The sequence below is a fragment of the Montipora foliosa genome, chromosome 4 (genome assembly GCF_036669935.1).
Source record: "Montipora foliosa isolate CH-2021 chromosome 4, ASM3666993v2, whole genome shotgun sequence".
NCBI classification, from domain to species: domain Eukaryota; kingdom Metazoa; phylum Cnidaria; class Anthozoa; order Scleractinia; family Acroporidae; genus Montipora; species Montipora foliosa.
In genome coordinates this window covers 19694460-19719240 of record NC_090872.1, presented here as the reverse complement: position 1 = coordinate 19719240, position 24781 = coordinate 19694460, and the positions used below count along the sequence as shown (strand labels likewise).

At 40.9% G+C, this 24781-nt stretch overlaps 2 protein-coding genes across 3 annotated transcripts in view; one reads left to right on the top strand and one right to left on the bottom strand.

Moving 5' to 3' along the window:
* Positions 1-23760, top strand: part of LOC138000200 (FRAS1-related extracellular matrix protein 2-like) — a 36179-nt gene extending 12419 nt beyond the window's left edge. The window contains exons 2-17 of the mRNA XM_068846441.1: positions 3045-3380; positions 4285-6777; positions 7926-8063; positions 8687-8781; positions 9155-9311; positions 10665-10814; positions 11992-12201; positions 12352-12702; positions 13240-13421; positions 14190-14474; positions 14987-16028; positions 17468-17652; positions 18074-18278; positions 18491-18687; positions 20698-20841; positions 21687-23760. Coding sequence (XP_068702542.1) covers positions 3045-3380; positions 4285-6777; positions 7926-8063; positions 8687-8781; positions 9155-9311; positions 10665-10814; positions 11992-12201; positions 12352-12702; positions 13240-13421; positions 14190-14474; positions 14987-16028; positions 17468-17652; positions 18074-18278; positions 18491-18687; positions 20698-20841; positions 21687-22160 — 6644 coding nt within the window. The 3' untranslated portion in view covers positions 22161-23760. The remainder of the gene's footprint in view (positions 1-3044; positions 3381-4284; positions 6778-7925; positions 8064-8686; positions 8782-9154; positions 9312-10664; positions 10815-11991; positions 12202-12351; positions 12703-13239; positions 13422-14189; positions 14475-14986; positions 16029-17467; positions 17653-18073; positions 18279-18490; positions 18688-20697; positions 20842-21686) is intronic.
* The window catches only part of LOC138000201 (uncharacterized), a 26482-nt gene continuing 22936 nt past the window's right edge, over positions 21236-24781 (bottom strand). For both annotated transcript variants that reach the window (XM_068846442.1, XM_068846443.1), the window contains 3 exons: positions 24621-24710; positions 23780-23911; positions 21236-22152 (listed from right to left, as the gene is read on the bottom strand). In XM_068846442.1, coding sequence (XP_068702543.1) covers positions 23786-23911; positions 24621-24710 — 216 coding nt within the window. In that variant the 3' untranslated portion in view covers positions 21236-22152; positions 23780-23785. The remainder of the gene's footprint in view (positions 22153-23779; positions 23912-24620; positions 24711-24781) is intronic.

Here is a 24781-nt window from a genome sequence, read left to right as displayed (position 1 = left end):
GCTGTTATATACATGGGAGGGAAGGTAGTTTATTTTTATGGGCGCTGGTCATACAACATGGACGCCCTGCTCAGTTGCCTTGAGTGGTCCCGCAGTCATCCGCTTTTCTTGAAAGATAGACAACTGGTTTACCTTCAGCTTTTGGGGTTTTGAAGTCTCACAACGATTTTTAAGTTCTTCTATCAGTTGTTTCGTTGGCGCTGAAAACTATAAGCCGAGCGGTTACTTAATGTTACTAATAGCGAGGAAAGGCGAAGTTGTGTAATTATCATCCATGTAACCAAGAGAATTATTTTCTCTTGGTTGTAAATAATAACCCACTGAACACGGAATCGATTCGAGGTAAGACTGGACAGAAGCCAAGTAAAACATCTCCGTAATCTTGCATCGAAACACGCATATTTAGGCAGTGAGGTTGAAGGGGAACTGGTGACAACGTTGGCCTTCAACTAACGTGTCCTGGGTTCGATTAGATGCGTAGAGTATTTCCCAGACCTCTATGCGCCACAGCAACCGTGAAATTTAGGAATCCTCGCAATTTTTTCTAGCCTTTTGCACATTAAAACGTGCTAGATTCGATTTTTACGTTTACTGTACTATTATTCTTTTTTATTATTTTCTTAACACATACGGCGCAGGTTTTGAAAAAGCTAATGAAACTCTCAAAAATACACGATTTCCTTCGATGCGATAAATCAAATAGTTTTGTTATACCTCCCAACTCAAATACGTTTTCCGATTGGAGGAGAACGTGTCACATGGCATGGGTCAAAACTCACTAACTCCCTAGGGAGAGCAAAACTCACTAACTCCCTGGGGAAACAACCACTTGAACTCTCGACTCGCACTTGATCAGGTTGTGCACCTTGGCAAATAATTTTTACGTAGTCATGGGGTTTGCAACATTTTGCAATATAGTCGTAAGCTGACATCCGTGTACTCTTCTATTTTGATTTGGGAGGTATAACAAAACACTTAATGACTGGCCCCACGGGAATTTTGTTTCCCGTGGAACATTGAGGGTCTCGGGGAAACAAAACTCACTATTTCACTTGGGGCCAGTCATTAAGTGGTTATTGTTAGCGTCATAAAGATATGCAGTAAATGCGTATACTTATCTTGATGACCTTTTCTTTAAACTCGATTTTTGTTGGTTGCACTATATTTCAGTTAGGGAACTCCTAGTTTACTTTTTTGGGTCTCCTATTTTTTTCCACATCGTTGAATTAAGTGAAACCTTAGTTCGGTTAATGACAGCTGAGATACTGTGCGGTTAAGAAACTTGCAGAGATCTCTTGCTGTCCCTTAATTTATACCGCATGCTTCCAATATAAGTGACAAACAAGATTTTAATTAAAAACTGATGCTTTCGAAAATAAGGGCTGAGGATCAGCTGACACAGATTTTAAAAAAAAAATTGTTTAAGTGTCAAGTGTGTTAAGCGAAAAAAAAAAAAAACCCGGCAAAAACTAAATCAAATCAACTCACATCGAATTGGAGGTTGGGGAAGACCGGAGTACCCGGAGAATAACCCCTCGGAGCAGGATAGAGAACCAACACAATCAACCCATATATGACGCCAAGTCTCGGAATCGCACCCGGGGCAACATTGGTGGGAGGCGAGTGCTCTCTGCACCACTGCGCCATCCCTGCTCACAAACTGTACTGTTATCTACGACCGGAACAAACAAGAGCGAGGCTACGCTATATCAAATAAATGAAACTGATAAAAGAACACATCAGCTGACAGGCATTCTCTCTTAACTAGAGAATTTGGTTGTGTCAATTAAGGTGGTAGAAGTGATTGACCACTGTAGGAAAGGTTTGAAGGACTGGCGCCCAAATTGTCAGCTTTGTAATCTCCCTTTGGTTGTCGATTCACTTGTATCAACTCGTCTGATACAGACGTGTTTCACTCGCCCACCGACGCAGAACCACAGTTTCTTAAGAAAGTAACACCCTTGGATGCTTTAACACAAAAGTTTGCCTCAGGGCAGGCATGCAGCATGCAGGGACTCAAGGACATCGCCTGAGAGTTTGTTCACTCAAGGTTGAACTTAAGAAGCGCGTAATCTTAAGGTGTTAAAAATTACGAAGATTTCTGTACGTTTATCTGCGGATAAAAAAGATTAAATGTTAATTAAACTATAATCCGCAAACATCGATCATCATGCTTGTCGAATTTTAATTTTACCACAATTGCTTGTAATCTCGCAAACTGATTGGCTAATTTTCCGTTGTCGATAAGAGTTTAGACAACGCTGCTCGAGTCAATTTGTCATGCAATGTAATAGCCAATCAGGAACGCCCATTTTGGGAAATAAACTTATCATATTGCGAGAAAGTTTTAGACAACGCTTGCTCTTTCTTCGTGTCATGATTTTGGTCACGCTCTGAAATAAAAACTTTCCTTGGCGTTAAATATTGAGTTAAAAAACAAATCGAATGAGGTTCAGCGTTGTCTGTACTCTTATCGAAAAAGATATTCTTCATCAGTGGTCGAAATTACAAAATTACAAGCAATTGTGGTAAAAATATTCAGGTGATCATTATATATATATATACATATCGCGTTTAAAAAAACTCTGATTACGGTAGAACCAAGTTTCAAAATTGCTTTTCATTTCCGTCCTCTCTTTACTTTAAGTCGAAAAACGGATCTCTTCGCAAAGGATAAGAAAAACGATTACTGAACAAAAATAGTTGCATTTAAGATGATGGCAAAACTGAGAACGATGACGACGACAGAAAAGGATATAACTGACATTACTCACACTGTAGACACGCCATACGACTTAGCGCGCAAAATCGCACGAAGTCTCACTGTCGCCGCACCAAGTGTGACTGTGTCCAAGATTGTCTTCATTGTTTCGTGCCACAAAATCGCTCGTAATCGATCGATTTGCATTCTAGGTGCAGTGCGTTTGCAATATGTGACATCTTGCGGCGATCGCTGGCACAGTTTATGACTTTCAATTCCTACCTACCTACCTACCTACCTACCCGATGGCCAAATCAGTAATAGCGTGATATTTTTGTTCCAGTTATCACACCACAGAAGCCAAACGTCACAGGTCACGTATACAACATGACAGTCAGAGTCAAAGAACACTCCAGAGAAGCCATCAAAATGCATAAGGCATCTCAAGGCCCACATGACGCTGATATACGTCTGCGCATCGAAACGCCACCTCGGGTTGGTAGAATTTTACGTGAAGGAAAAACGAGCCACGAGTTTACCGTCCAGGACTTGGAAAATGGTCTCATATTTTACGAACACACAGGAAGAGAAACTGGGCTCCGTGGGGACTTAGATCACTTTAATTTGACTCTATTAAATGAAACAGAGACCTGGATTCGCGAGGGGCGAAGATATGAAGGTAAAAGCTATCCATATATCTAACTTATGGTATTACAAGTTGGGGCAGTGCCTGTAAAACAAAGTTACAAAAGATAAAAAAAAGAAACAGAACAAATGTGTAATTAGCATATTCTTTGCTGACAGTAGGGGTAGTGCTATGTCCTACTTCAATCTTCCACAAATCTTCACACTCGAAAACATTTACAAATTTAAATTAGCCCTTTTTATACATAAAATTAAAAGTGATCTCAAAAACATCCCAGCACTATTTTCTGGAACTCTTACACTAGCCTCTGAGATTCAAAGCTATAATACCAGATTTGCGACTAATTTTAATATCTATCGACCAAGTATAAGTAATAATTATGGTGCTACTACTTTTTCTTTTGCAGCATCAAAAATCTGGGAAAGTATTCCCTCAGAATTAAAAAAACTATCCCATAATTATTTTTATAAAGAATACAAACTGTATCTTCTGTTTACTCAATCTGTCTCTCAGTGTAGTCTGCCCATATCCTGTTAATTTTATTAATACGTACTATAAATTGATGTTTTTATATATTATGTAATATATGTATTAGTTATATAACCCATTCGCACTTTACTAGAACTTTTACGTTGAACCCGACGGTAGCAGAGCTAATCTACGCAAACCTGGAGAAAATAATGATATAAGTTTTAAAATATTTGTAGAAAGCACGAGAAAGTAACAGAAAGTCAAGTAGAAAAAGATCAGTTAAGATGAAAGAAAACCGGATTGTTCAGAAGCTATGTGCTGCATAGAAAATATAGTAAATAAATAAACTGCAAAAAATACAATGAACATAATTCAAGGCAAACGAGCACCGCAACATCTAGGTAGCACATAGATCTACATCATGACAGTGGAAACTTATCGCTGTCTTTTCTTTTCTACGTTTCAGGTGTTGAAGTGGTAACTATGATCCTACCAGTCGATAGCCAGCCACCCGTGGTTAGAATTCAACAGCTAGTTGTACAGGAAGGAGGCGCAGCAAAACTGACGTCACGTCACTTGACAATCACGGACCCGGACACTCCAGATAGTGACGTCACCTGCATCATCGATGTTCAGCCGACAGTAGGCTTCTTGGAGAATGCCACACCCTCCCCCGGATCAGAGATAAGCAATACAGGCAAGCGTGTCGCATCATTCACCATCGATGATATCGAAGCGGGAAACTTAAACTACGTGCAAAATGTTTTCGAGGGTACAGAACCGACAATGGACTGGATAGCCTTTTACTGTACAGACGGCAAGAACCCTTCTCGGCGTCATCTTCTCAAAATCGAGATTCAACCGCAAAATGACGAGAAACCTCAAATGTTTACACATGATTTCGTGGTTGACGAGGGAGAGGAGATGATCATTGACGCGGCAGTTCTAAACGCTGTGGACAAAGATGAACCTCTTGATGAATTGTTCTTTATGGTTGTCACGCCACCGCGTCACGGTATGATAACAGATCGCAAAGACGGTGCTACGTCACCAGTTACCATGTTTTCTCTGACACAGATAACGAAAGTTGCTTCAATCGTTTACCAGCATGACGGAAGCGAAAGCACTGAGGACTCTTTCGCTCTTTGCGTCTCTGATGATAAACATAACATCACTCGCACTATACCAGTGTATATCATACCTGTTGACGACGAGGAGCCAGTATTGTCTGTGAACGCGGGATTACGCATTGAGGCTGCAGGTGAAACCAAGACAATCACGCCAAAAAATCTCCAAGCCCAAGATGTCGATTCCCCGGATGACAATATAACATTTATAGTGAGCATCCCTCCTCGCGCAGGGAAGCTTATAAAAATAAAATCGGATGGGGCTGCTGGAGTCTTGCGCAAAGATGAAAGATTCACACAGAAAGACATTAAAGAAAGGCGCATAGTTTACTCGCAGGATGCAAAAATACCTAGCGATAGGGATCAGATCAAATTTGAACTGACTGACGGAAAGAACACACGATTAAATCAAGATTTTTACGTGAAGATATACGCAGGCGATCGTATCCATCCGACAGTCATAAACAAAGGAATTCTTCTAGAACAGAATTCGCGTATGGTTATTTCAACAAATTTTTTAAGTGCTAATGATGAGGGAAGTGACAACGAAAAACTGCGGTATTCGATTATCAGGCAGCCACTTAAGGGGCGTCTAGAACATTTGGACTTTCCCAGGGTACGTCTAACCTCATTCACTCAACTTGATTTGGCAGCGAACAAAATTGTATACGTCCACACCAGCTCTGATGAGGCAACAGCAGATGGCTTTGATTTTGAAGTGTCAGACGGCACAAACAAAGTCCTGCGAAAATTTCTAGTGACTCTTATTAACAGAAATAACAAAAAGCCAGTGCTTACTTCCAACAAGCTTGCGGTGAATGAAGGAGAAAATGTTTTGATTACACCGTTTGAGCTGCGTGCGGAGGATCAGGACACACCAGCCGAAAATATCGTGTACACGGTCACGCGTTTGCCTATGCATGGCTGGATATTGAATGGCGCGTCGCCATCGCGCGTATTCACGCAAGAAGATATCAACCTCAACCAAATATCTTACGCCCACGATGGAACGGAAGTGAACAAAGACAGCTTTCAAATAGTAATTAGCGATGGAATACATAACGAATTCTTCGTCTTCCCGGAAACCAAAAACCCAGTTCGAGAGGGATATGACATTCCTATTACTATCTTGCCCGTTGACAATCGAATTCCTCAGTTGGTGCTCAACCGAGGAGCAACTAACCTCGATACGTTACCAGGCAACCGACTTGGATTTGTGATCAAAAACTCATACCTGAGGGTGGAGGACCTTGACAGTAACAACTCAGAATTACTTTACACCGTCACATATCAACCAATCAACGGAATCCTTGCAGGAACCGGGCGCTACCATAGCAACACAAGTCTGACAAACTTTACTCAAGCAGACATTGATTGTGGCAACGTAACCTATGTCTTGCGCAGTGGATCAAACGCGACAAACGATGCTTTTGACTTTGAAGTAAATGATCCTGTTGGAAATAAACTTCGCTATCAAAGATTTTCCTTAACCTGGTCTTGGGTTATGCTTGAACGTTTCCATTACGAAATTAACGAAACTGACGGAGTTTTGCACGTTGCCGTCTTTAGGAGGGGCTTTCTAGGGGACGTTTCATTTGTCCGCATTTCTGTCACAGGCCTAACAGCTACCAGAGGCGAGGATTTTTCCCTTATTGGTTCCACGCATGTGCAGTTTAGTCCCGGACAAAGCAGAGCGGAGTCGAAGTTGCGCATAGAGGATGACGGAAAATACGAAGGATATGAAACTTTGAAAGTAGATCTGATCAGTCCCCAGATGTGCGTCATCCGGGAACCCAAAAGTGCTCACGTGGTCATCACAGATCCCGAAGATGGTAAGCTATATAAATGGGCAATGAACAGCTCAATAAATAATTGTTTGCTTGCTGCCTTGAGTGGATAACTCAGTTAGTTGTTAGCGATATCTACCTGTTACCAACCAAGGACAGAGGGATATTTAACAATTAGACCCGTGGCCCTTGAGCGCGAAGGGTCTAATTGTTTTAGTATCACCCAACTAGTCGGGCAGAAAAGGCAATAATAAAGTTAGCAAATGCAAGTTGAAAAATATTTATTTGGGAATAAAACGAAAGAAAGCGTCACGCTTTTCGCTACTCGAGGACTATTACTAAGAGTCCTCTAGTAGCGTATCCAATTATAATGCAGCATTTGCATTAGTACACTAGTTGAGTGACACTAAAAGAAAGATAGTCGTCGTTTGTTTTGGTTGGCATGTTTAAAAAAAGGTTGTTAGTTTTCAACAATAATTATTGACACTTCGTTTGTGTAAAGAGAAAAAAACCCAAATCCTCGTCCAAATGTGTTAAAGTTCCAAATATATGAAACCAGTTTAAAAAATTTAAACTGGTTTGAAAAAAAAAACTTCTCAAACCAAAAACAAAATTAAACCACAGCATATATATATTTATTAAATTCTCAACCTGGGATAATGCAATTCTCGTGCTCAGATTGGTTCACTCAATCTCGGTTATCAGCTCATATACCTTGGTTTGACCTTATATGGTAAAAGGTTGATCTAAGTGTTGCCAAGCTAAAAGTTTTTTCGCCGGAAAGCGAAATTTCTCTCTGAAGAAAGCAGAAAAAAACGTTTTTCTGGACAGCTGGGTTAAATTCCGACGTTTAGAAGTACGCAAAAAGGTAAGAAATGTTTTTGTGACGAGCCTGCGTCTGTCTGACCACAAGGTGTTACGCGACATCGCATCGGTTCTCATCAAGGTTTTTTGATTTCGTTCGGATTTGCTCGCTTTTTTCGCTCGTATTTCGTATTTCCTAAACTTTTGGAGTTTAAAGGAATTTAATAAAACAATTATTCCATTCGCGCTTGTTGGATATGAGACTGGTTATAGCCAACTCGGCGCTACGCGCCTCGTTGACTATTTACCATCTCATATCCAACGTGCGCTCATGGAATAATTGTTAAATATAGGACATGTTAAGCAAGTATATTACCTTTCTATCTCAGTTCCAACGGTTGAAGTTGTTCGCAGTCAAATTGTTGTGGAGGAAAATGTCGGAGAAGTGAAAGTTCCCTTGAGGCGAACAGGAGATGCCAGTCAAAGGCTGGATGTGACTTGTTTGACAACCTCTCGTATGGAAAAAGGTAAGAATTTGGTAGTGAAAGGACAAATCCGACCACTAGTAAAATCAATGATTCTTTTGTTATACTTATTGTTATAATAATAATAATAATAATAATAATAATAATAATAATAATTATCATTATCATCATAGTTTTTGTTATACTTTTGATACTTTTGTTATACTTGTGTTTTGTTAGAATTACAGGAAACACTAGATACTGTTAACGACATCATTATGATCGTCATCGTCATCATCATCATTAACATCGTCATCCTCATCAACCTCATCGTCGTCGTCGTAATCGTTGTCGTCATCGTCATCATCATCATCATCATCATTAACATCCTCATCATCATCAACGTCATCGTCATCGTCATCGTCATCATCATCATTAACATCCTCATCATCATCATCATCATCATCATCATCAGCATCATTAACATCCTCATCAACGTCATCATCAACGTCATCGTCATCGTTATGATCATCATCATCATCATCCTCATCAACGTCATCGTCATCATCATCATCATTATCATCACCATCAATAAATTTCTTTTGTTGATAGAAAGTAAGCGTGGACCTCTTCGAGGGCATGAATTGGCAGGTAAACTATTAACACTGGGTTTTGTTGTTTTTTAGGATGGGCGACAGGCACATTGCCTTCATCAATATTGTCCTATTCTGATTTTATCTCACGGCCTGGAAACAAGGATAGTGTGGTCGCATTTGAAAAGGTTAGGATATTTCAAAACTAGATTTTCACCTTTCTTCTCTTTACAGTGGCTAAATTTGTTCGGGCCTACAATGCTCGTAATAAGATTAGATTTCAGAGAAAGAGCAACCTGACTTTTGTCTCAAACCAAAATAGTTTTCTTCTTGCTTTTGACAATGTCAGAAAAATAATTCAAGGGCTAAAACGTCGGCATTCATTCGACATTTTGGCTCGGGTTAAGTAAACTGGAGTACGCTGAGATTTCTCTCTTAAAACTGGTTAAGATCCTTCAGTAGTCAAGTAAGTTTTGGGTTTGCTCATTTTCTAAACCAAAAAATACACCCCCTTCTCTGGTTCTCCATTTCACGCTCTGTACTTGTTTTCTTTTCATCAAGGGAGAGACGATCAAAAATTGCACTGTTACCGTTATTGATGACTCACTTTATGAGAACGAAGAGAAGTTTTATGTTACAGTACTGTCTCACTTGGGCAGCAGAACAAACAGTCAGCGAAACACATGTGTTGTTGTTATTACTCCTGATGTCAGAGACGGTAAGACAAGATTTGTTTTTTCTTTGATACTGAGCTCAGTGGGCCAGTTTAGACTCGTAATTCTCTCTTGCCTAGCTCCTTGTAAGCCGATTTACACTTCTGTCTGTGGTGCTAAGACGGTGGGAATTTTGAAGCGAACCCACGAATTGACAATTAAGAAGCAGTATATTTGGAGGAATGCCCAAGGGACGACTAAGGGTCGCGAACCCTTTTAGTTTCACGACCTAAAACAAAAGTATCATAAAAAACAGAGCTGAGAAAATGGGTGTAAATTGCCTTTGCTAAAATAATTCCCGTTAAAAAGATGGTTTAGTAAGTTAGAAAGTAAGACGCTGACTTACGCTCCGCAAGTCGAGCATGTAGCCTGTTTCAAAGACCACTGCTCCATTATTGACACGTTTTCCCTCCTTCGGTTTTAAACTGTTACAACAAGAGATAGATCAAGGCTCACAAATCGTTAACACGGATCGACGGTTTCTTGAAACAGTTAAATTGTAATTTTAGATGAAAAACTTAAGGCAAATGTTGTTCAGCTTTTCTTTGTTGCCGTTCCTTTAGACCGTTAGAAAGGCGACGTAAAAAAAGGGAGAAAATGGATTATAGAGTTGCAAAATATTTATTTATTTATTCATTTATTTATTTATTGAATTAGCAATTGATGACTGTGATAAAGCGCTTTCTTAACGTGGTATGATACTGGAGTGTTTAAAGGCGGGGGTTGTGAATGTCTGCACCATGTCTGAAAAAAACGCCCACCACGTTGAAGGGATGACGTCTGTATTTTATGGCAACACAAGACTAACACGTATCCATAGGACGAAGGCACGAAAAAAGTAGTGACTAGAATAACAAAAAAAAAATAATAATTGGTCCGAGATGTTCCAAAATCTAGGTAACTTTATCCAATGGACAAAAACTCACGCCTCTTGTGTTCCAATATTTCCTCCTTTCGGTGCTAATTCTCGCATGTTGTGTGTTTAATTTAATCTAGAGGTTGCGTTAAGTAATATTTCCGCAAATAAAACAGTTGGATATTGTCTGATGTTAAGGTTGGTCAAGTTTATGCCGGCCTCAGCCAACTTTGATTCGGAGGTGTCCTTTACGACATAACGTTGAAGGTTTTCGCCGTGAAATAATGAACTTACTCAGATTTTGTTGGGACGACCTTTTAGACCGTATTTTACGCTGACTGTGCGATTAAGAGAAAACCTTGCGGTATTTTTTCATGCCAGGAATACTCATATAGCGCCATCCTCTTTTAAGACTATCCCCGTTGAAAGCTTAACGAAAGAGAAAAAAAAGAACATTTCTTTACATGCCATGAATAAGCTCTTTCTTTATATTCTGCTTCAGAGCCAAAAATGTTCTTCGATCCGCCGCGTTACTCAGTCGATGAGAGTGCCGTGAAGATCGATGTCATGCTGAGAAGGATTGGAACCGACCTTTCAAAGTCATCGACTGTGTTCGTGAGATCGAGGCAGGCAGATCCAATATCCGCCACAGGTAAAGAAACAAGGAGTTCTGTTATTCAGCTCAAGACAAACTTCTTGATTTCAATACTCCAAGGAATGAAATGAGGATACGTTTAAGTATATTCCCCGTGCCTTTTGCCCAAGGGTTAATTTTAATGTACCAAAATTGGGCAGCATCAAAGGACGTATTGTGGAAAATAATGAAAACAATTTTGGAGAATGGAGAAAATAGACCAGACCAATACTTGTGCTTGAGTTATTCTTTGAGATGGACACTCACTTTTAGAAACGACGCGAAGTGATATGAACGTCTACGTCTTCGTTGTGAAGTGAACGTCTACTTCCTATTACAACAACTCAAGTGAGGATTTCTAAGCTCATCGTAGTAAAGGAAGAATATTATTAAAGCAGTGTATAAGGAGCCTGAAAAAATCCAAGCTTGAACGGCACGTGATTATCCTACTAAGGCTGGGGTTCGTTTGTGGGGGTAAGGGTTTCGGCATGGCGGCACTTGCAATCCTCGACATAAAAACTGCCTCGAAAGTTAAAGCAACCCTTTATATCACTGCCAAATCCAATCTTAAAAAAATATTTTGTTTTATGCAAGTTTTTTTTTAATTTAAGTTTTCGGCGATCAATTGGTCATATTCCTATTAAAGTTAATGACCTGCATAACTTTATTGGGCTACCCGGAAATACCGATTTATGAGTCCGATATCATAATTATTATCATAGTGATAATTTTTGTTGTGGTTCATATAACTGTTATCGTCATCATCAACGCCAAATTATCGATGACCAAGCTTGGAGTTATTTCGCAACATCTCGGTAATTAAATCCTTAACAATGATCCAAAAATATTCTGACTCAAAGCAATCAGTATTTAATTATCAGGCCGGCACTTATCTCCGGTTTCTGTAGCAGTACTACTTCCCCTGGATGGGATGCCAGTCCATCGCAGGGTTACCCCCAGCATTAAATTCGCCGGTACCCATTTATACACCTGGGTGGAGAGAGGAACCGTGAGAGTAAAGTGTCTTGCCCAAGAACACAACACAATGTCCCCGGTCAGGACCCGAACCCGGACCACTCGATCCGGAGTCGAACACACTAACCATGAGGCCACCGCGACTCCCAGAGCAATCAGTTTTTAATCCGAAATATTTCTTTTCGATAGACAGCTTAACCATGGTTCTGTTTTATTTCAGCTGGGGAAGACTACACACCTGTTATTCAAATGGTTCACTTTTCTCCATATTCTGAGCGCCAAACTGTCGAAGTCCACATACGTGATGACCAAGGTCTCCCTAGGGTAGAGGGAATAGAAGAATTTGAACTTGTTCTCAGGACACCAATCAACTCGGGAATCGTAGAGCCCAGCAAGGCTGTCGTTGCTATCAGCGACACTTTATCTGACTGTAAGTGCTTTTTTACACATTGACACTGTTGCTTGTTTTTATCTTGACGCGCTGATCATGTCGAGACACGCTTGTTTAAAAGCACTTAATCGTGAATGCGGTGATCTGTTAAACTGTAACCATTTATCCTGATTCTTCATTTTATTTCAGTACCTACAATACAATTCGTCAAGTCCTCGGATTCTACCAGTGAGAAAACAGGCACATTTTATGCAGTACTCATGCGCACTGGTGACCTCACCTACACGTCATCAGTTCGATGCTTCACCCGCTCAATGACAGCTCGCGTTGTACAAGACTTTACGGAGCGTCCCGACACGAATGAGTCAATAGTCATATTTAAACCGGGAGAGAATCGGAAGACGTGTCCTTTGGTGATCGTTGACGATTTCCGCTTTGAAGGAAAGGAATCTCTGACACTAAGATTAAGAGCTGTGGACAAAGAAAGCAGGATTGGACAGAGGAACACAAGTGTTATAACTATTTCAGATACGGAGGACAGTAAGTATCTCCCGTGCAAGGGTGACTCAAAAATCATTTCTCCTTTATCTTCAGACCTCAACTGTATTTCTCAGCACTCGAATCTAACCGGTTTGCCTCCTGCCAGATGGGACTCTTACAACGTTGTTCTTTTTAATGGCCCTGAAAAGCCGCAATGGGAAGTGGGCAATTAAATATGTATGTATGTACGATTGATTAACTTCATTGTTTTGATCGAATGCCTTCCCCTTCGCCGTAACTTGCGATCAGAAGTGACCGATTAGCCCTCAGCGGGGTTGCATTGGGGAGAAAATTACATTATTTACTGTCTACTTTGCACCCATGTCCAGTCTCATGCAACGCACTAAATCAACCGTGAAGACTCGTATTGCTTTCGTACTCTTGTGATCTTCAGTAAATGCGGCTAGTTAAAAAAAAAGTACAATTAAGGGAATTGATTTTTTTCTAGCATCACTAAACAAAATGCCGATTTCTGCAAGCTAGTTAATTTTATGGCAGCTTAACCTATGTTTTCATCATTATTTTGTCATTTAACAGAACCAGTGATTCAGTTCACGAAGGAAAGACTGTATGTAACAGGTCCTGTCGTGGCAGGTGCGAGTGCCGTGGCGAGTATTACAGTCAGAAGGACAGGTGATCCTACAGCAAGATTAAGGGTCAGAATTTATACACTTGATGGATCTGCAAAGGCTGAGAGAGATTATCTACCAACCACTAAAGTAAGCGCATAGGATTCAATTCAATTCAATTCAACCGACCATCTCATTAATAGATGTATTTCGTGATGTTGATTTGTTCGAGAGTTCCCAACAGGCCTCGAATCTAGACCTTCCAATCACTAGTTCTCAAGTTATTTTGATTGCATTAAGACTTGGTTTCAATTCAAAATACAATAAAATGCCATACAGTACAATACGCGGACTGGTGGCTCAGTTGGTTGAGCACCGGGCTGACATGCGGAAGGTCGTGAATTCGACTCTGGCCGGACCAACACTCAGGCTCTTCAAATAACTGAGGAGAAAGTGCTGTCTCTGTAATTACATCCCCAAATGGTTAGACTTTCAAGTCTTCTTGGATAAGGACTATAAACCGTAGGCCCCCGTCTCTCATTAGTTCCCTGTGGGACGTTAAAGTACCCACACGCTATTCGAGAAGAGTAGGGGATGAAATTCCCGGTGTTGTGGCTGTCCTTTGTGTGTGCATGGGTGGGTGGGTATAACAGGTCCACATCAGCTGAATAGCTGCCAAAACTTCAACCTGCTCAGACAAATAAATAACAAACAAACAGACTACATTACCTTGTTTTATTGGTTGCTGTTAAAGTTTACAAGGTTTGTGCGGTGAATTGGTTGGCGGAGAACGTAAATTCAAAACTTCAGCTTTGATTCGTCATTGGCGGAATGTTTGCTCCTACAGATGCACTTTAACCATTAAATTTCTAGTTGAATTACGGTAATAGGCGTTTTGACTGTCTTACACTTTTGTAGGTTTTGCAGCTCTCCGGGGATAAGTTAAGTCACGTGATACAAGTACAAATTCTGTATGACGAGGACCGAAAAATACGCCGGGCTTTTACAGTACACTTAACTCCAGATTATTCTGGCGAGAGTGACCGGGGAACGAGGAAAGTGATAGTATACATTGAGCAACCATCATCGAATCCCGCTGTTACATTTCCCCTTCCGCCCAGAGTGGTATCCTTACTTGATTATGATGACGTCAGTGCCGCTGAATCTCAGATCATTATGGGCTATCCAGTCATTTGTGTTACGGTAAGACATACATACGTACATACATGCATATTTTGATTGATTTACTTTTTGAAACGCGTAAAATAAATATTGGCTTGGCCAGTAGGGGCCGGGTTCTTGAAGAAATATGTTTTAAGTTTGCCGAAGATGCTGAGGGTTTGTTGCTTGTGTAAATCCATTACGATTTTTGTGGGTTGAAATTTCGATACGACGCCATCTTGACTTGGGCTGTCATATTAACCCAGGTTTCATTTGGACTTCTTGTGAACTCCCGATTAATAAACTTAACCCGTGTACTGGAAGAATCAGAGTAAATGGTTGGGAATATTACTCTATTTTTTAAATAGGTCCCGCTGCCTTGATGTGAAATCTTGTTTTCCTACTTAGTTTGTGCACCAACTACGGGTCGAAGGTCAATGGCGCCGAGAAAAAAGTATTTTTTTATCGAGCGTTCGAAAGCGGTGCCTCTGCTTACAAATCTCTATTCATCATTTCTCTTGGCTTTCAATAAATGAAACAATTTCATTTTACAGGCTTGCGATCCAAAGCATCCCAGATATGCCGAAACGGGGTCAATTTGTTCCACACAGCGAATTAATAATAGATTGACGCAATTCCGCTGGCAAGTTGGCAAAGACCAAAAAGATTTGACCATGGGCACGTTTTTCGCCAGAACTGACCGAGTCACTTTAGATGGAGTCTTTTTGCTTCCTGGTACCCAAGTACGTTGTGTGGCTCGTGCAGTGAGTGACCGCGGTGAGCTGGGCCTTGAATCGACCAGCCGTAAAGTCAATGTGAGTTCTGAGGAGGGACTTTGCGTATCACCTAACCATCAACGCATGGGTTCACAAGATATCGAAGCGAGTATTTCTTTTACGGGAGCGACTGGTGATCAATTCTCGAACAAAGTTCACATCAAAGTGGTATTGCCCCACACGGATGGACTAATACCTCTTTTATCTACAAACAGGCTGATAAATCTTAAGCGAATTCTGCGTCCAGGCGTGTTGAGATTAGCGAAACACAAATGCTCCAATCTTTTAGACTTAAATGAGATCACCACGAGCTTTGGTTTTGTGACTGATTCCTTCGAAGACCGCAAAGGCGCCAACGAAGGGGAACCATACCAATACAGCGCTGAGCTGAGAGAAAACAAAACTTTACGATTTTACAGGAGTCTTGACCTTGAATCGTGTTTATGGACATTTAACACTTATTACGACATCTCAGAGCTCATTCAATATTGCGGAGCTACAGTAACGTCAGACCAAAATTCACGTCAGATTTCACAATCCCAGCTTACTGTTCGAGTGCCTCTTCATCTTTCCTACGTATACCGTGTCCCAAGGACGAGAGGAGACTGGGTCCATTTTGATCACACCATATTTTTGCGCCTGCAACTTTCGTACGATACCGCTGTGATGCTGAATAATGGTGTGCAGACTCCTGAAGGAGGTTTTTTCAGCGGAGAATTGTGGCCAACAGCCATCTCTGTCAGCGAAAAGGACAAACGACTGGTGGTAAATTTTAAGACCAAAACGAAGTTTCGAGGGACATACTTGGTCGAAAATCCTGGTAAGTATTGCTTTTTGAGATTAAATCTCAGAACGAATCATACTTAATTGTCACCTTGACGTGAGTCCTCACGAGGACCTTTTTTCTTTTCTTTTTTTATTTGCGTATAATTTTCTACGTCACTTACAAAGTGACTAGCGCTACTGCCATTATGTACAACAGTAATTGGCCTATGATGTGATCATCACAGTGCTAGCGATGCCAACAATGTTAACGATAACAAAAAATCAAAGCAACACAAACATCGCAACACCTAAACCCTAACGGACTTTCAAATACTAACAATAATGTAAATCCAAGAGAAATACAAAAAAGTAACTAAATATTTTGTAAGAAATCCTACCTTTTTTCGTATCTATCTTGTTCTTCGAATTTTTTTAAAATTTAAACGCAATCTATTTTTCTAATGGTAATTTGTCGCGAACTAGAGTTACGAATTCGCTGCAGGAAAATTTCTTTTTTAGCAACAGCGTTGATGTACAGCGTTGATGTACAGATAGAAGTATATCAGGTCCCAACGATCGATAGCCCACTCGGCCAGATAAGGTAAAGGGTAAAGGGTAAAGGTACACGTTATTTAACGTCGGAAGTTCCTTTACTCTCTAGAGAGTACTCTCCCAGGAAGCCGACGGTGCGCTCATTTTACCCCCCTCTTTCCATCAGTGCTCCGTTTTAAGGGTATTTAAAGCTACTTAGGCTACACTGAAAGGAAAGAAGTCGAAACAAGGATGTGAGATCCGGGGATCGAACTCAGGACCTTATGCACCAAGGCCGCGCACTAACCGACTGTGCAACTCTTGCTCTTGCTCTAAATCACTATCCAGTTGATAAGTCATAGCAAAATCAATTGCGCTATCCAATGGATAGAGATTTCAGCTTTCGAACAACTGGTGCCAGATGGTTAAGGGCTAAATAGTAGTTTAGATCCGAGAAGTGGAGTTTTTTTCCCACTGTGATTACTTTAGCAGTCTTGAAACTGAGCGATTGTGAGAATGATTTTCACACATGAAGTGAAATGTTAATGGCACCCACCCGGGAAAACCCGAGCCCCAGATGGGATTCGAATCCACGACACTCAGTGATCCAGTCGGATGCTCTAACAACTGAGCTACTGGAGACTCTTGGTGAGCAAGGGTGAAATGTGGGTCTTTGACTCGAGCTGCATCGCGCAGCTACAGAGTCAAATAATGACTGACAGCATAGCTCACAACTGCATCACGCAGTCACCTTTAAGCATATCTGAAATGCGGCCAACCAACCACCCAAGTGAGCGAATGTGAGAATGATTTACACAGCTCCCCGGTCGTGGGTTCAAGTCCCATCCCGGGGTCTCGGGTTTTTCCGAGTTCCCAATAGTTCCATTAACATTTCAGTCTTGAAACTCTACACAGAAAGAGTTAGCTTGCGCCTCACGGGAACTTTATATATTACTTATTTAGCTACTGAAACTACAGCATTGGTTATGTCACGAGACCGGCCACACCTGAGTTTTTCGTTGAGCTTGGTGTCCAGCGAAAAGACTTACGACTACCCCCAGCAGAGCTGGCAATTTCGATCCCATTATTCATTGAGGGATTACACTGGAGTTTATTTTATCAAACTAATTCCGTGTACAGCAGATGCGGTAAGTTCACTTAAATATTTCTTTTGAACACAGACGCCCAGTTTTTATCTTGCGCTTTTCTTTTCACTTCGTTTTGGCCAGGGTTTCCTATTCGTTGTTTTAATCCATGCGTAAACAAACTTGCTTTTACTTTATGCGCCGGCGATCATATTTTAACGTAGCTGGCGCGATAGAAATGAATAAATTATTATTATTACTTTGAATTTTGCAGAGGAATTGTCTGTTCAATTTTTTTGTTTGCAACTGCGTCGTCACTCAATTCTTTTCGAGTCATGCGTTACTCAATTCATGTCAAGTTGCCATGAATTCGACGCAAACATATCTATTAACTTAGTAATTTTAAATATCGTCTTATTCCATTGCATTTCGTCTTCTCTTTACAGCGTTAGAGCTCCTTTGTCTGATTTTTTAATTCATGCAGGGAATACGTTATTCGGAGCCACTCAAGTGTCATCCACGTGATCCAGTGACGTTCACCCTACCAATCAGATTCCAGCAGGTTCCAGACCCAGTCCCCGCGCAATTTACTCTCTCCGCTCATTTCTTGTTGCTCTCGGAGAGAGATCAGTGGCTTAATACTGATCCTGATCAAACGGACGTGGATGTGGATGCGGCGTTTTCGAAAGGTACATCCAATGAGGCTTTCCCTTGATTGTAAAATTAGACACCTCTTATTGTTGCTTCGGTTTGCAAAGCACAAACCATGGAAGTCTCATTTTCAAAGCGAGCCCAGAGATCAAATTTTTCATGTGAAGTTAGTTAATATTCTCTAAGACTAAAAATCAAAAGTATTTCTCGCCTTTTTGTATCTTATTCGTTTCACTATTTTCATCAACAGATTCGAAGATCTATGGACGGATTTCTCTGCTGGAAGGAAGTGGTTTTGGGAGGGGTGGCAAGGGATATGCAGTAGAGGCTCGCAAAGTTTACTTGTGTACTGGTGTTGGGGAATTTATTCCTACTTATAATCCGTCAAAGAACATGTATGGATGTATGGCGCGCTCACTTTTCTTGCAACACCGGTTAAAAGTTCTCGTAAGTCTGGTGTTTTTTTTTTTTTAACGTAAACTTTTGGCTTCACATGACTTTCGTGGTAACCATGTTGTTTCTCTGGACACAAAGAAAGGGTGGCAATGTTGGCACTTTGAACCAATTAATGACGCCTGTCGCTTATGTTATATGACCTTTTGCGCCTTTTGGCGTTAGGAGAAAGGATGAAAGATGAACAGCTATGTCAGCTATGACAAAAATATATCACAGAAGCTAAGGCTTTGTCTGCAAGGAGTTTTTTAGAACACCCATGCAAAAGATTTTAAGAGTTTTCGCAAGCAAGCCCAGTAATGATCTTGTCCGGCCGAATTAAATCGCAATCCTTATTGCCGCTATTCTACTCTCAGGTTTCTTTGAGCGTAAAAAGAAAGCTTACTACAAGTGACTGACAGGGGCCTGGTACTTGAATTGGCAAAGAAAATTTCCCAGATAATAGCGAGCTTGAGCAAGGAGGACGACAAACTATATAAGGCTACGAGAACGTCATTCAAAATTGTTATATACCTAGACTTTCATTCAACAAAACGAGCACTGTGATTGGTTGATTCTTGGTCACGTGCCCCTGATCAAATTCAAATGTATCCCAACCGGTATACAATTCCGCAGTTGCTGCCCGCTCCGGATATTTTGCTGCGATTGTTGAAGGAAAAGTCTAAGTTTATAACAAAGCACTTAATGTCTGGTCCCTCGGGAAACTAGTCGGTTTTGTTTCCCTCGAGTCGTGATGTTTCCCTCGACTTCGCCTCGGGAAACATCAGGACTCTCGGGAAAACAAAACCAACTGTTTCCCTCGGGACCATAAATTAAGTGTATAATATAACTGCTCGTTGTTGTTACTATTTCGCGATTATTTCAAGTCGTGTGTACCAACTTTCCAGGAATATAATTGGTGTGAACGATAGAGCGATTTTCGATTGAGTGTCGTAAAACCAAAACCAACGTAATTACTTCGGCCAATCAAAAACGATGGAGACAATCCAGTAAACCAATCAAAACTCGAAGTAATTACACGTAGCCGACACAAAGCGCGGGTAAATGTGCACGCGCGAGCCACGATTGGTTTTGGTTTCACTTCTGATTGGTTGAAAAAGTGGCGCGAGAACTTTGAACTAATCACTGAGTGAAGTAGTCATAAACCAAAGCAATTCGCTAATTACTTTCGACATTCAATTGAAAACCACCAGAAACCCATAAGGGTTGAAACGTGTAACGCGCGTTCACAGCTTCCGAATATTCAGTGCGAACCAGGAACCCATGACCCGGAGCCTACAACTCTACTGTGTTCGTGTAACGGCGTTTTCACAGACCGATTTATTTTTAGATTGAATTTCCCGCGAATGAGACTCCCACAGGAGTCCGATGATCAATTACAAGAAATTAAGCTGACATCATAAAGTCACCGAACTGGAACTGCCTTTGTTTTTTGCCCTAATTCGCGGGAAGGGCTAGTCTAAAAATAAACCTACTTGTGAAAACGCCGTTTCACAGACGCTGTATGGAAGTTACACGCTCCAGATGGGCTCCTGGTGCGAACTGATTGGTTGAATGTTTTAGTGCTAAGTACCATATTTGGAAACCCCTCGCTCTTGTTGTTCTAAATATGGTACTAAGCAAATTGAATTTTCAGAAGCTTGTTTCCCAGCACACAAGGGGCAGTTACACGTTTCAACCCTTGGGTTTCTGAAAACACCCCATGGTTGTTTCGAGGGAAATTAAATCGATCGTCAGGTGCTCACATCCTCCACATAACCTCCAATTCACGTCGTTGTCAGGACGAAATGGGCTGAAAAATGTGCCAAAATGTAAAATGCAAAGGGCGGGGCATGCGGAACCTTTTATCTGTTCATTAGAGCGATTTGTTTTCTGGCTTTCTCGTTGGCGGCGTCAACGTCCTTGATTAAGTTTTCTAGCAAAAGGAGACAGCGATCTTGAATGACATGACTTACTCTTGAATGACATGACTTACATCGTGATATTCTCTGTTTGATATAACAGGACAAAGAGGTGCCAGAGTCGGTGGACACTCATTTCTCCAGTGTACCTTTCCATGCAAAGTTTGCTGAAGAACTCAACACAACCAGCTTTTCTGAGGATCCAGGATCAGATGGATTTGTGATAAACAGCGCGCCTTTGTTTGAGGTCCGAGGTTTGAATCAATTTTGCAACATGTTCAGTTTTCCCCTAAGCGTCTTGTGCACTGAGATGACTAGCTCCTTCTGTAGACACCCCCAGCAAAAGCGTATCACGAGATCCTTGGATACTGACTAAATTTACTTGGGTTACGGTGACTTGACCCAGGTAAATTTAGACATATTTTTGAAGCCAGAATTTCTCAAAACGTTAATTTGTGATACGCACCCTCGTACTTTTTAGTCCTCTACGTTTTAAGGATGTTTGAGTTAATTCTTTAAATTCTTATATCACAAGAGCGGGCGGCGCATCGCTTAGGTCAAGTTGTTAGAGTGACGTATTTTGCGGATACAGCTGCAACGGACTCCACTCTTTCACGCTTTCTAAATAGCTATCCGCTGTCTTCCTTCCAGTTTAGGCTTTTAATTATTATTCTGTAATTTAAATTATTCATCTCGGGATTGATTAGGTGGAGTGCCTGTGATCTTGCTGGACCCACTTTAAACAATTCATTTACATGGGTATAGTTTATTTTTTCATTTAAAGTTCTTAAAACCGCTTTCTCTCGTATGTGCTGACGAAGAGTGTTGTATTAAGGAGCTCAAGCACGACGGCAACCAGAAGTGAACTTTTTCATATCCTTGCTCAGTGATTTCGTCCAAAGTTTATAGCACATTGCTTTTATGAACGTAACGAAACGACGTACTACCTTTGTGTTAGAGAAAGGCCAGGTTAAGATGAAAACGCTTCACTTCCGATTTATGTCCGTTACTCTAAGCCGCCTATGCTTTTCTTCCTAATCATTTTACATATAATGACACTGAAAATAAAAGGCCCTTTTTCCTCATCGGCAGGTTCCCGAGAGCCGAAAGTGGTTTATGCACGCTATTTACTCTGTCTCTCCTGGAAGTCGTTCCAGATCATCTCGCTCAGTCAAGCTGCCTGGCGCACACGAGGGTGAGGTCCTTTCGGAGACATCCCTTATTTCTCATGTCGTATCTGAAGTGGACAGCAACATCGAACCTAGGATATTTCGTCGTAATGCTGATAATAAAGATTTCTTTGGAGCCACTGGCCAAGGAACCAACATCAAGATGATTCGTTTGTTGATTGAGCCAGGAGCTGATAAAAACGATCGAAAGGCGTCATCAGAAAAGCTCGAGGAGCAGTCGAAGACCATCAGCGCCGGCGATACGAGTTTGGTCAATCCGCTGGTTATTGGAATCGCGGTTGTTTGCGTCATTCTCTTGGTCGCCTTGCTGACAATGGTCGTGCTTTTTAGGCGTAAACTATTGACTCAGCAATCAGGGAATGCTGCGCCTGTGTAAACAAATTCAAAAGAAGTGACGATGGTTCAAACAGGCGGGAAAATAGTTTAGTTCCCTTAACGAGCTATATTTCAATGTAGAGTACAAGATGAGATATTTCTAAGCACCAACATATACACCCCATAGCCTGCACAAGGAGCTTTAACAAAATGCTGAAAATTGCAAACGATTTTCCCCAGATTTGCGTACTATGTATGTCACCGCATCTATTCGCGTGACCTAAGGTTCATCATTTTAATGTAGCCATCAGATTCGAGACGCAACTTAGAAAAAGTGAACGAAATTTCTTTGAATAAAACCGCTAAGAGTTTAGTTTATGGATTGAAACGGAAAGTATGATTAAAACATTACTTTTAAAACGGAAATTACTTTAATAGATAGTGCAAGCTTTCAGAATGAGAAGCTCACTTTTCGAATTACTTCGGGCGTGGTCAGTTGATCGCAAGAAAGAGAACTTTATAGACTGCATGGAAACAATAACAGATGATCAACCATTTATTTAGTGCAAAACTGCACGGAAATGAAAATTTATACCTACACGTACAAGTTATAAAAACTTTTTTTACGAAACGTTATCCACTCTGAAAAGGTATTTATTCTCTTCATTGAAGCAAACCCGTCCTGTTTGTGCACCACAACAGTAGATTTAGCCAGGGCCCGGTTAAGTTCGATGGCGATTTTTAGATTTGTAAACAACAAATAAATAGAGGATATTACATGGCCGCGCGGAGATACGAAATTTCTCTTCGGGTGTTGAAACACTAGTGAAATACTTATCATTTTATATCTAACCATAACAACAGTGATCTTTTCATGTGTGAAGATAACATGTTATCTTCACATGTGAAGATATCATGTTTTCTCGCGAAAGTTCACTTGGTATTTCATTGGTTTTAATATAATAATGTAAGATATTTCCTGATTTTGTAGGTTCCACTTTGACATTTTCGGACGCCATGCTTGTTTCTACATTGTTTGTAAATAAAACATTTTTTGACATTGCGAACTTGAGGTCATATTCGGCACTTGGCGCGTGATTATTTTTAAGAGGTAGCAATATCAATTAAGGCTGCGTTCACACTTGGTGCCCGATCGAGTACCAGGCACCGGCACAATGGTGTTGTGTTCAGACACTGAACACCCGATATGTAGATATGTTCACATTCAATAAACCGAGCGCGTACTCATTACCTTTAAACTTGTGCACAAAGCAGTGGTTTGTGGGTAAATTGCCAGGGAACCCATTAAAAACGTGTGCACACAGGAAATCAGTGCCCATTTCAGTGCCCGAGTACAAAGTTTTGACGTTGCACTCGGACAAATGGACTGTGCCAGAATTCTGGCGTCGTTACTTGAAAAAAACGGTGCGTTCACATTCGTGCCAAGCAAGGATCATACTCGGGCACTAAGTGTGAACGCAGCCTAAGTTATGTAAGTTTTAATATCTATTAGTGAAATCCTGATTAGTTGCCAGGCAGTGGAATTTGATTCTTTAGTAAATATGCAGCATTGGTGCAACAATTTAAAGGATATGAAATAAAAGCTTGTCTTGCATTAAAAATTGCCAAAAAGAAGTTGTTCATGGATGTCATGTGAGAGTAGACTGGCAATGTTCTTACCCTCTGTTATCTTGGTGATCGTTTGAACGTTCTTGAAGCCAGTGTTTTAACAAGTTGTCCTTTATACAAATCCCAGCTTTCCAAACATTGGATTCGATGCCGAGCATCAGGAACAGTCATGTACTCTTCCCGCTAAAAAAAGCCGGAAAAAGAAACTCGATGACATTGCAGCTATTCATCTCTATACCTCATCTTTTGATAAATGGACGTCGAATTGTTACATTTCCAGGTCACAGGATTTAACTAGAGTATCGTGTTGCATTTAAGTTGGCTGGGTTTTTCGTTAACTATTATAAAATAACCATTTTCGGTTGTTTAGGTTGATCGATTTTTCTTTTTCACCTTTCATGGAGCAGTTGTAGCTCTTTTCCCCCACCCCACCCCCCCCCCCCCCCATCTCCCCTGATGTAAACTTATGTACTGTTTGGGCAGAGATGCAGTAATGAACATTTTATTATTGGATGTCTTGTTTGTGAACGCCTGTGCTTTCAAGGTAAACGTATGGTAGTTGGCGTCACGAAAGAATCACCTTCAGTTGTACTCCCAACAACTTTCATTCAGGCAAACGTTACTCAGTTTCTCCCAAGAAAAAAAAATTCCATTTCAGTCTATGCATGTAGCTACTTGTGAACTGTAAATGGCTGTCCCTCTGAAAAACTAGAGAGGCTTCAACCTTAACCAGTTTGCAAGAAACGGCTTATGTCACTAGAGCACGCCCTTTTTGATTCCCTAGTTACGTCACTCCTAACCTCGCTCCCAGGGCCTTCGCAGACTCTCGGTGAAACAAAGTCCTAGCTGGCAAAGTACTTTGTAAGGAATAACAGAGCGATTTCTGACATACCAAAGCTTTTAGCTGGACAAGGGTCGTGATGCTTGCGTTCATCAGGAAGAACCTCTTGTTGATCATAATACACTCCGCGCCTTCACTGATCTAAACCGAAAAAAACTAACTAATTAACAAATTGATGTCAGTTTTTCATGCGTATGTCCTGTTATTGATCA